The 12,537-nt window shown below is 40.4% G+C and overlaps 1 protein-coding gene across 1 annotated transcript in view; it reads right to left on the minus strand.

Moving 5' to 3' along the window:
• DCAF5 (DDB1 and CUL4 associated factor 5) overlaps positions 1-12,537 on the minus strand; it is a 103,452-nt gene that overhangs the window by 10,999 nt on the left and 79,916 nt on the right. The window contains exon 8 of the mRNA XM_054026507.1: positions 1,980-2,107. Within this exon, the coding sequence (XP_053882482.1) occupies positions 1,980-2,107 (128 nt within the window). The remainder of the gene's footprint in view (positions 1-1,979; positions 2,108-12,537) is intronic.

A 12,537-nucleotide genomic window follows, 5' to 3' on the forward strand; every position in this document is an offset into this window, starting at 1 on the left:
TCCAAAATCCAAAAGAGAGACTTTAGACTGCATGAATTAAGTTCGCAGAGCCAAAAATTCCTCTGGCAGAATTGTGTTTAAATAGAAACAGGCAGTCTGTTAGAAATGGAAAGTCAATAAGCGTCTAAAGACTATACAACACACTTTGTCAAAATCCATACTTAGGATGATGCAAGCCAGATATTTTCTTTTGTTTTAAAAACACACACAAGTCTCTCAGGAGAATATAAATGAAAATGGAAAGAAAGAAGAGGAGGAAAGTGGAGGTGCAAAACTAATGTGTCAGAGGAAAACACGAAGAAGAAAGTGGAACTAGGATAAGATTCTAAAGGCTGTTAATAGTTGGAATGTGAATGAAGCAGATGGGCATTGGGCCATGCTCCCAAGGATTTGGGCCACGTCTCATCCCCAAGTTGCAGACTATTAAAACATTCCTTGGCAGGGTAAAGGTCAATTTGTAACTGACTAAAAGCATTTAGTTATACTCAAACAACCTCCTTTCCAGCCATGTGCACTCAAGAATCTTACAAAGCCATTCAAGCAAATGGTTTGAAGCAGGATCAGTTTTCATGGTTAGAAATTTGGTCAGTCTAGGTCTGTCAACAGGAACAGTGAAACAGAATTACTTATTTCCATTGCAGTGGCATGCAAAGCACGGTAGGCGCTGTACAAACACCTAGGACAACTCAGGAACAGAAGCCAACTTATCTTACACCCCAAGAGAAGTACTTGATAGCAAAATAGGATATACCTCTGCATTCCATGTAGTTTCTGGTAGTCACCGGCCTTCTGAAAATTCTGCACATTTTAAAATGCAGAATACAGAGAAGAGACAATTCTAACACCTAGCAATGTCCATCCCCTCTTGAATACATACAAAGATATGGTAATTTATACAGCTCCACTTATTCATGTCATCATTGTACAAGCATCTTAATACACTTTTGTGAAAAATTAGAAATGGACCCAGGAGGTAGTACTTGGGTCAGGTATAGGCTAAGGTTCAGTTGTACTGAAGTCTTCCAGGATGTCAGAAATCATATGAGGTAACTGATCATACTACATTTCTGCCAGTTCGGGCCAAAATCTCAGGAGACTTTAGATATGCTCAAAATGAAACTGGAAAATAGGTTCCTTTTCCTTCAGGCCCAAGCAGGAAACAAATCATAGGGGAAGATTCAAATCCACAAAATTCAGATCTGACCCTATGCCCCCACATCATTTGAAATTCAATTGGTTTAGATTGAAAATTCTACTTTTGCCAGTCTCTAATAAAACACTATATTTAGCTGAAAAAATCTGCTATTAAAAATGTATATAAAAAAAGAGACAAGGTCTAATATCAGGAACATGGTACTGATGTAATATGGATTCAAATATATGGAAAAAATAGGTTGCCCAAATTAAAGAGTTGGGTAAGAGACAAATCATGTCCACTTGATAGGCTAGCCAACTCGAGCCATTGCCTTCAGAATACTGCTGCCAAACAGCAGCACTTGCTGATGATCAGTTAAGGGCTCCAGGTCATGTGATGCTAACTCTTAGCATCTGGATACAGAACAAATTAAATTATATTTAAAAAAAACAAAACAAAAAAAAAAAACAAAAAAAAAAACCACACCGCACAGACATTTTCCTAATGTTACTTTTCTATGTATGCAATTTCTGTTGTTGTCACAGGAATATGATTGCAAATGGTAGGGTATTATGAAAGGGAGAGTGTCCACAAGACAGACAAACAGATATACATTAAAACATAGTCCACACTATGAGAGACTATGCTGCTATGAAGTCATGACAACTCATGGGGACACACCCTGTTTGGGGCCAGACAGATAAAGGGACTAACCCCCTTGGCATCAAACCTTTTTTTTTGGGTGTGGTGGGGTAGGGAAGTGAGTCATTAACAAAACAAAGGTGCTGTTTCAATATCAGTTTTTAAAGGAAAAATGTATTTATGACAATGACTGTTCTCTTACCTTTATAATCTTTTCAACGCCAGAGGAGCAAATCATGTAGGTATGGGGATTAAACCGAACCTGGTTTACAATAGACCGATGACCTTTCAACACCATAAAGGCACCATTAACAACCCTGCCGATCCCACCTAGGCAAACAGAAGAAAGAAGAAGGGAACTGAATTGGAGCATACTATATTTAACAGTACATCTTAACTATATTCTGTAACTCCTGTGTTGACAATAGAATATCAAATATGCACATTAAGTTACTACAGAAAGAATGCAGCTCCGATGAGGACTATACCTCCAGTGAATCTGTACTTGGAGACTACACACTTCATCCTCCTAAATAAAAAACATAGGCGGTTTTAGAACCCCGGGATAAGTGTGATAAACGTATGCATCTCATATAAAAGAACAGTAACATATTTAATTGAACTGCAAGTGAAGCTGGCTTGTTTGAAGCAGAAGACCTACTAGAGTCTAAATTTGAGGCAGAGATGAATTCACAGGTTGGTTCCCCAATCATTGTGCCTTCCTTTATCAGTGGTAAAGATTGCAAGATAATCTGCAGGCAATGAAATGGAGAAAAAGAGCATTGTTCCATGGGGTGTGACTCCTTGTCATGAGGCAAAGGAAATAATCCACACTGGCTATATACAAGATCTCTATCAAGCATTCTTAAAACTACAATACCCACCTGCTGAAGTGAAAAAACAGATTGACAGAGCCAGACGAGTACCCAGAAGTCACCTCCTACAAGACAGGCCCAACAAAGAAAATAACAGAACACCACTAGCTGTCACCTTCAGCCCCCTACTAAAACCTCTCCAGCGCATCATCAGAGATCTACAACCTATCCTGAAAGATGATCCTTTACTCTCACAGATCTTGGGAGACAGACCTGTCCTCGCTTACAGACAACCCCCCAACCTAAAGCAAATACTCACCAGCAACCACACATCACTGAACAAAACCACTAACCCAGGAACCTATCCTTGTAACAAAGCCCGATGCCAACTCTGTCCACATATCTATTCAAGTGACATCATCATAGGACCTAATCACATCAGCCATACCATCAGGGGCTCGTTCACCTGCACATCTACCAATGTGATATATGCAATCATGTGCCAGCAATGCCCCTCTGCCATGTACATTGGCCAAATCGGACAGTCTCTACGCAAAAGAATTAATGGACACAAATCTGACATCAGGAATCAAAATACTCAAAAACCAGTGGGAGAACACTTTAACCTGTCTGGTCATTCAGTGACAGACCTGCGGGTGGCTATATTACAACAGAAAAACTTCAAAAACAGACTCCAACGAGAGACTGCTGAGCTAGAATTGATATGTAAACTAGACACAATCAACTCCGGTTTGAATAAGGACTGGGAATGGCTGAGCCATTACAAACATTGAATCTATCTCCCCTTGTAAGTATTCTCACACTTCTTATCAAACTGTCTGTACTGGGCTAGCTTGATTATCACTTCAAAAGTTTTTTTTCCTCTTAATTAATTGGCCTCTCAGAGTTGGTAAGACAACTCCCACCTGTTTATGTTCTCTGTATGTGTGTATATATATCTCCTCAATATATGTTCCATTCTATATGCATCCGAAGAAGTGGGCTGTAGTCCATGAAAGCTTATGCTCTAATAAATTTGTTAGTCTCTAAGGTGCCACAAGTACTCCTGTTCTTCTTTTTGCGGATACAGACTAACACGGCTGCTACTCTGAAAACTGGCTATATAAAGAGGAGTGCCAGAAAACAATGGTAGTACCTATAAGGCCCTACATTACTGACTCCAATTTAAGTGCGAGAAGCTCTCTGTATTTTATTTTATTAGGTCTATTTCCCAATGACAACTTTTCACACAGTTGATTCTTCAATGTATTTATATGCAAGTATAATTCGTTTGAGAACATGCACTTGCATTTTAAAATAAGGAAATGTCATAATGAAGAATGTGAGCAAAAACAGCACTGTTCTTTAAAAGTCAAAAATGAAAACAACTACAGAGGAAGGAAAATGATCTATCAAAATATAACTCCTGAGGTCAAAATACATCTTTTAGAAAGCTGAAGGCGGTTTACTGAGCTATGCTGCCTGCAGCAATCCTAACTTCAGAAGAAAAAAAAAAAAAAAAAAAAAAAAACACACACACAAAGCTTGCTTGTTAGGTTTAAACTGAACTGCTTTTTCCCCCCAAGTGGCTCTGCTCATCAGGTTTCGTTCCCCCTTTGTCCCCATACTTGAGCTACTTCAGAACAAAGATGGTACTGTAGTTCGATTCCTATGTTGTCCTAATTAACTAGCAACATTTTCTCCTGAAATGGAGAGCAGTGAAATTTCCATCAAATGGCCATTTCCTGTAGGAAAAGCTGCACTGACACTAAATGGCAGCCGGGCAGGGGGAAAAAAAACAAAAAAACCCCAAAACCAAAACCAGACATCATCTCAAATACAGATTTTATAGCAGCCTTCCTTTGTAGCTTACATGAATAGCGTAGAACATGTAATCTACCAATTTCTCAACCTTTCTCCCTTAGTGAAAGCTTTCATCAGCTGATTTCTACTCCACTCCTCTATCCCTGAAAGCTCACCTCTCAACCTAGCAACGCATAAATGAGGGACACAATGTGTGACAAGAACCCAAAATGACAGGGACACAATTTTACTTGATTTAAAATGTGGGACTTAGTCCTTTTATGTAAATAACTCTTTCCATAACTTCAGTTTCATGGTACTTTATTTCTGGTGGAAGGACTTTTCAATGGTAAAAGAGAAGGGACCCTAAATCTGCGTGGGACACAATTAACTTTGGGACTTGAATGAACATACCACATTTGAGATGTATGCATGAAAGAAAGAGGGAAGAGAGGAGGCCATAAATTAGATTTAAAAAAACAGAAAGACAGAGACAGCCTGGCCAAATGCTTCAAAATTTACAAAATGAAAAGACCCCCAGTAACCTCTGAGAAATTTGGAAAGTTCTTTCCCCTCACCTACATCTCTTCTTGGGCAGTCACCAAGATTGAACCAGGTGACAATTTTAACTAATTTGGGCAAGTCTCCACAGAAAACGCCAGTTATGCGAATGGAATCCCACTGGCGTAAGTGGGGTTGGTACGGGTATAACTGGAAGCAGAACAGGACCCTAAATCCTTAATTTCAGACCCGGCTTTGACTCCTCACCCTTTTCATGCTATTGTCCATGCTAAACATTCATGATCACATTCATTCATGGCAACTTGCCTTACTTCTACGGCATTCTTTCCAACCAATTCACAACTGTCAATCATTAGCATGCATCAGGCCAGCTGTGCAAGGTTATGCCAAATGCATTTCTTGAAGTTCTTATCTTAGCTTGGTGGAGAAACATTCCAGGAAAAAGCCTTAGGAGTAAAAAGGCAGAAGCTGCTCAGTAAATGTTTCCAATACAAGTGATGCCTGGAAGGCAAGTTTTAAACCATCCACTGATTCTACACACTGGCTACTTGAACACACTGTAGTACAAGACTCAGGTCTGATATTGGGAAATGCTTTGCAGAGGATTAGGAATGCTCCTAAGAGTCAGGCGCTAGAAATAAAACGGGAAAAGAAGGATGGTCTTGTGGTTAAAACACAGGCTTACAAGTCAGACACCTTGGGCTCTATTTCCACATTTGTCACAGGCTTCTTACTTGCCCTTGAGCAAGTCACTTCCTCATCTGTAATATGGTTATAACCGTTATTTACCTCAGAGTTATTCTGAAGATTAGTATTTGTAAAGTACATTGAGAGCTCTGGATGGAGAACAACATGTAAATGCAAAAGATCTTAAATATGTAGGCATCCAGAACTTCACAGCTGTCACTATGCTGCAAAGTGTGACCACTCAGAAATTCAGCGGCAATGGGAAAGGAGCTCCAATCATTCTGCTCCAAAACTGGAAGTCCTCATCATTTCAGCTAACAGAGGCTCCACTTGCTGGACCAGACTCATCTGGCTAATCTAGTCCAGTATCCTGTGGCCAGTATCAAATGCTTCAGAGGAAGATGAAAGAAAGCCTAAAATGGACAATTACAGAAAGATTTCCCTATAAGCAGGTTATTCTAACCCTATTAGTTAGTGGTGAGCTTATGCTTCCAAACACAAGTGTTTATATCCCTTACAGTAATATTTTTTTATACTCTCCAATGTTACTGATGAGATTGTTACCCCTTGTGACCTATGTGGCTAGCCAAAAAATCAGGGTCTTTTAGGTTGTTCCAGTTAGGGTGAGAAATTGGTGAGAGTCATGTATTTCTTTGATGCAATTTTATTTATTTACAAAAAATAGACAAAGTACTGTTTCTCTGAATACAGGAGAAACCAAACAGGAGACAGTTCCTTTGCTCGCTATTCTAAGCCTGCCTTTCCAAAAAGCTCTCACTTCTAGCTTTCCCTCAGGGCCACATTACCAGCACTTCTGTTACTGTTTGCTTGGGTTTCTCTCTGCTTCTGTCACTGTTCTGTTTTTCAATCTCACGTACACATACTTACTCAAACAATGCCTAGCTGAGTTCCTGCCCATATAATTCAAATTCCTGAGTGGCCTGGGATGTGCCTTCATTTTGGCAGGAGACATGGGCCTGTGTTTGGGGTAGTGGCCACTTAACTGTTTCAGTCACCTGATTACAATGGCTTCTTTACATTTATCCTGAATGTAAAATGGCAGTTAAACTGGACCCATAACAAGGTTTAATTCAACCCATAAGAATAGCCATACTGCGTCAGACCAAAGGTCCATCTAGCCCAGTACCCGGTCTTCCGACAGTGGCCTATGCCAGGGCCCCAGAGGGAATAAACAGAACAGGTAATCTTCAAGTGATCCATTCCCAGCTTCTGGCGAAACCCATAACAGTATTCTCATCCATTTATGTGTCATACATGTCAGTTTGCTCCAGCACTTTGTTTTCAGACACCTCAGTCTCCGACAGTGGTGAAGGCTAATGCAAACAAGTTATTTAGCTTTACTGTAATGTACTAATGCTCTAATCAGTCCTTTTACTCCATAGTGATCTAGCAGACTCATTCTAATAGGGTTTCATCTTCCAATATACTTAGACTTTGGGAGGTTTTGGTGATTAGCGGTTCAAATTCCTAACTCCATCTTTAGTTTTATTTGCCATAGTTTGCATCTTTCTGTTGGCTTCACTTAGACTGGACTTCCATTTTATGGAGGACAACTGTTTGGCCAGAATAATCTCTTGTATTATGCCATTTGACTACATGGATTTTTTTTTTCCATCGTTGCCCTTATTTCTTTTTTTGTTCATGGGTATGCATACCTTCTGTGACTGACTCTGCATGGTGATTTCAATATTCTTGCATAATTATAGTATACATATAAGCTGCTTCTATTCTGAGTCTGAGGATTTAATTTCCACACTTTTGACTTTAGGGTGGTTTTGATTAGCTTCCTTTTTTTTTTTTAAATCCTCTTTTCTGAAAGTTTAGAATCAAAAAGTTTAACTTGCTTTTTATGAGATTCTTCCCATGAAGGCAGTAAGTTTAGTTGTACTGTCATCACTATAACTCAGTGGCTTAACAGGGGTGAAAAGCAACAGAGGGTCCTGTGGCACCTTTAAGACTAACAGAAGTATTGGGAGCATACGCTTTCGTGGGTAAGAACCTCACTTCTTCAGATGCAAGTCACTTGCATCTGAAGAAGTGAGGTTCTTACCCACGAAAGCGTATGCTCCCAATACTTCTGTTAGTCTTAAAGGTGCCACAGGACCCTCTGTTGCTTTTTACAGATTCAGACTAACACGGCTACCCCTCTGATACTTAACAGGGGTGGTAGCTACTTTTTGATCTACTTCTACTTCCTACATGTTACTCAAAATTAGAGTCCATAATAGGTCTCCTTTTGTATGCTCCAAAGCTAGCTGCTCCAAAGAAAGAAATGTTTAATGTGTTTTATGATTAATTATTATTTGTATTACCATAGCACCTAGGAGCTACAGTGCCCCAACATATCTGACTCATTTCTGAGAGCGGTGCAAATACAGGGCTTATGAGACAGAGCTGGGTATTTCTGATTACATCCAGCAGAAGGCAGTGGCAAATGGACTAACCAGTTTGGTTTAATTTTACATATTATAGCAGAGTCTAATTCTTCTAGCATTGAGTTAATTTCTCTCTGCTAGAGATCCTGGATTACAAATCTGAACAAAACAAAATTCCACAGGCTAATTATAGTTGTATTTAAATATCTTCAATTTCCTAGACATTTTTTAAATGGCTAACACAATAATAGTTTATGAAATATGTCTGGGTTCTAGTAGCAGACAAAAGGTAATACTAACCTACAATGTTAAGATGGTAGGTGTCTAACAACGACAAAGGGGTTAGAATTAGGCCTGTTTTTATAATCTGTACTAATTATCTGGAAGAAGGGGTTTAACAGTAGGGAAATAAAATCCACTGATAATAAATTATGCAGTGCTGCAAATATCAGTTTGGACAGAAACACCACAAACAGGGCATGAAATACCAAAGTGAGATTACACTTAGAAATATGCATGCCAATACATTCAGGAAATGCTGTTAAACATACTGAAGGGAAGAGCTATACTTGGACAGCAATAATGCCAACCAAGATCTACAGGTGGTAGTACCCAGCAAATTAGATAGGAGTTTGAAATGCCACATAGCATTGGGAGGGAATTAAGATTTTTGGACCACACAACCAGAGGTATAACTGAGGAACCTATAGCATTCTGGAATGGAGAGGAGTTGCTCAGGTGTAATGGGATGAACATAAGTAACAGATTGTCTGATTAGCTGGAAAAATGCCCTAGAGTTGAAAGTCTACTAAAATGTGGAATAGTCTGAAAAGTAATCGAAGTCCCATTACTCAAATCATTTAAAATTGGACAAGCCTCTGGAGAACTTACTGCAGGGAACAATTCTCCACTGGCCTCCTGAGGACAAACTCAGTGACCTAACAAAGTCTTTTCCATCTAAAACTTAAAAAAAAAAAAAAATCCACTCACTCATATAAGGTAGTGGGAAGTTGAGAGACAAAAGTGTAACTTCATACAAGCCTTGTGAATTATTCTAAGTGCTGAAAACTAGTGAGAAGGGCCAGATGTTCACAGCTGCTGCCAGTTTGACACAAAACACCATTAATCTGTAATACATGGCACTGCAGTAGCAAGCCAATTTAAATTAATTTGTTTTTCCATTAATAATATTCTGGGACACTTTGTGCCCTAAAGGCACAGTCCTGAATTTGAGTTGTATAATGCTAGGGGGAATCCATGGAGGGATTGTACCTCAGGGAGTCATGTGGTGTGGGGAATGGTGATGGTAATGAAGGACCATGGCCTTGCCTCAACTCCTCCCCATGAATAAGTAGGACACGGGTAATGAAATTAGGCATGTTTCCTACAAGGGGGAGAAGAGGAGTCCAGGTAAAACATCCTAAATTCTTCCTTCTCCCCACTCCTTTGTGCACCCATGCAAGGGACAGGCACAATCTGGCTCTTTGTATGTTAGCAAACACCTCTGTTTCTGGTTTTAAAAATACATGGCTTCCCATTTGCAAAAAACAAGCAAACACACACACACAAACAAATAAAAAACAAACAAACCACAGATACACACAGCATGGACCAGACCCTTGTGTGTAAAAAAACAAAACAAAACCCCCCCACACACAACTCAAAACCAAAGCACTATACAAAGCTAAAGTTAAGCAAAAAATGGAGGTTTCTATTCTATCCCTTCTAGAGAGTGGGGTTGAATAGTCTATAATGCAGACAAACTGGAGGCCTGGAGAGGTTTTGAAATCCACAGGGAAATTTCAGACTGAAACATCCATAGAGAGTGGAGGCTTCTGCACAGAGGGTCAGTCCCTGTGTAATACTGTGCCCTGCCGTGGGAGCAGGGTTTCCTCTGAGATGTTGGTGCTGGAGGCTCCCCACCACTCTGAACAACCAACCCACCCCCCAACAAACCACATGCTTGACAGTCTGCAGATGCAGAGCAGGACTTGAAGGAACAAACGCTGACAGTCAATGTTAATTCCTTGGGATATTTCCTCATGGGTTTGCCAGGGGGACTGTCATGTGGTGCAGCCCCTTCACCCTCACTAGAATACCAGAAAATCCAAATTTCACTTGCCATACCTGGAATGGGGAGGAGGAGTATAATGCTACATAAGATCAGCTTCTCCCTCCAACAAATTTTATGGCCAATTATTCAAGATTTCTACACATTTCATCCCCTCCGTAGGGGAAGTTGCAGGTGATAACATGGACCTAGCATGAGTTGTAAGTATCTTTTGGGAACAGCTCTTGTGAAACAAGCAAACATTAATAGGTTTTTTTTTTTTTTACTGATTAATGTGACTGGAATGTAGGTGGGCTGGATAATTTGATGATGAAAATTCTTACTTGAAATGTCCCGAGGGGAAAAGTAAGTTCCACCCTAAATGATCCAGCTCAACATTCTTCATTAATGCAATTAGCAATTTTAATTTTAAGTGGTAAGTCGCTGAAATCACTTCCTAGCCTCTAGAGGAAGGGCTATGCCTATGAATGAAGATATGCTCGAAAGTGAACTTTCTATAGCACAATGGAATTTGATTTAGGTACCAAGGAGTTACTGTCTGCCTCTTACTGTCAAATTGATTGGGAAACTCCAGCATCACTTGCCAGCAAAAACATGTGATTTTAAAAAGTTACAGTAAAAATCACTGTCTAAATTCAGGGCTGTCTACCTCAGGATTCTTTGTTGCTAAAAGCTGTCGGCACCTCATCTACACTAGCCTCTTGTTGCTACACTGGTGGAGTTGAACAAACAGACAAGGCCAGAGTAATTACTGAAATAAACTGGAAACAATTTGGAGAAGCAACACACCCTTTAGATTCGCTCTTCTCTTCGGTCAGGAGAAACACCATCTGCTGGTGCTTTTAGCTATACAGTTCTCAAAAAAGTGCCTAGCACATTGTTGGCACCATAAAAATTAACAATGATCAATAGTCCTCCAGAATGCTCTTCCTGAAGTTAAAGGAACAAATCTTGTGAAGTTATAAGATGGAAAATAAATTATTTTTCTTGGATGTGGAAGTGCCAAAGACTCTGAGCATTAAGGCAAATGGACATATTAAAGCCACACATAGTAGTTGCCAAAGAATTCAGCACAATGTAGAGAAAAATACAGGCAATTGAATACTGGGGCAACCAAAATGGTAATAATTTGGTATTTATGTTTCTCTTCCCTTTCTGTTCTCAGCGTGATCCTCACTTTTGAAAATATGTATTAAAATTATTTTAATGCTGGTGAAAGGACCTAGAATGACAGTCCTGGATGCTGAAACTTAGAATCATAGAATATCAGGATTGGAAGGGACCTCAGGAGGTCATCTAGTTCAACCCCCTGCTCAAAGCAGGGCCAATTCCCAACTAAATCATCCCAGCCAGGGCTTCATCAAGCCTGACCTAAAAAACATCTAAGGAAGGAGATTCCACCACCTCCCTAGGTAACCCATTCCAGTGCCTCACCACCCTCCTAGTGAAAAAGTTTTTCCTAAGATCCAACCTAAACCTCCCCCACTGCAACTTGAGATCATTGCTCCTTGTTCGGTCATCTGGTACCACTGAGAACAGTCTGAGAACACTTTTTGGAACCCCCTTTCAGGTAGCTGAAAGCAGCTCTCAAATCCCCCCTCATTCTTCTCTTCTGCAGACTAAACAATCCCAGTTCCCTCAGCTTCTCCTCATAGAAGTCATGTGCTCCAGCCCCCTAATCATTTCTGTTGCTCTCTGCTAGATTCTTTCCAATTTTTCCACATCCTTCTTGTAGTGTGGGGCCCAAAACTAGACACAATACTCCAGATGAGGCCTCACCAGTGTCGAATACAGGGGAATGATCACGTCCCTCGATCTGCTGGCAATGCCCCTATTATACAGCCCAAAATGCCATTAGCCTTCTTGGCAACAAGGGCACACTGTCGACTCATATCCAGCTTCTTGTCCACTGTAACCCTTAGGTCCTTTTCTGCAGAACTGCTGCCTAGACATTCGGTCCCTAGTCTGTAGCAGCACATGGGATTCTTCCTTCCTAAGTGCAGGACTCTGCACTTGTCCTTGTTGAACCTCATCAGATTTCTTTTGGTCCAATCCTCTAATTTGTCTAGGTCCCTCTGTATCCTATCTCTACCCTCTAATGTATCTACCACTCCTCCCAGTTTAGTGTCATCTACAAACTTGCTGAGGGTGCAGTTCACGCCATCCTTGGGCACTTTGCTGGATACCGGCTGCCAACTAGACATAGAGCCATTAATCACTACCTGTTGAGCCCGATTATCTAGCCAGCTTTCTATCCACCTTATAGTCCATTCATCCAGCCCATACTTCTTTAATTTGCCGGCAAGAATACTGTGGGAGACTGTATCAAAAGCTTTGCTAAAGTCAAGAAATAACACATCCACTGCTTTCCCCTCATCCACAGAGCCAGTTATCTCATCATAGAAGGCAATCAGGTTAGTCAGGCACGATTTGCCCTTGGGTGAATCCATGCTGACTGTTCCTGAT

The sequence above is a fragment of the Malaclemys terrapin genome, chromosome 4 (assembly GCF_027887155.1).
Source record: "Malaclemys terrapin pileata isolate rMalTer1 chromosome 4, rMalTer1.hap1, whole genome shotgun sequence".
NCBI lineage: Eukaryota > Metazoa > Chordata > Testudines > Emydidae > Malaclemys > Malaclemys terrapin.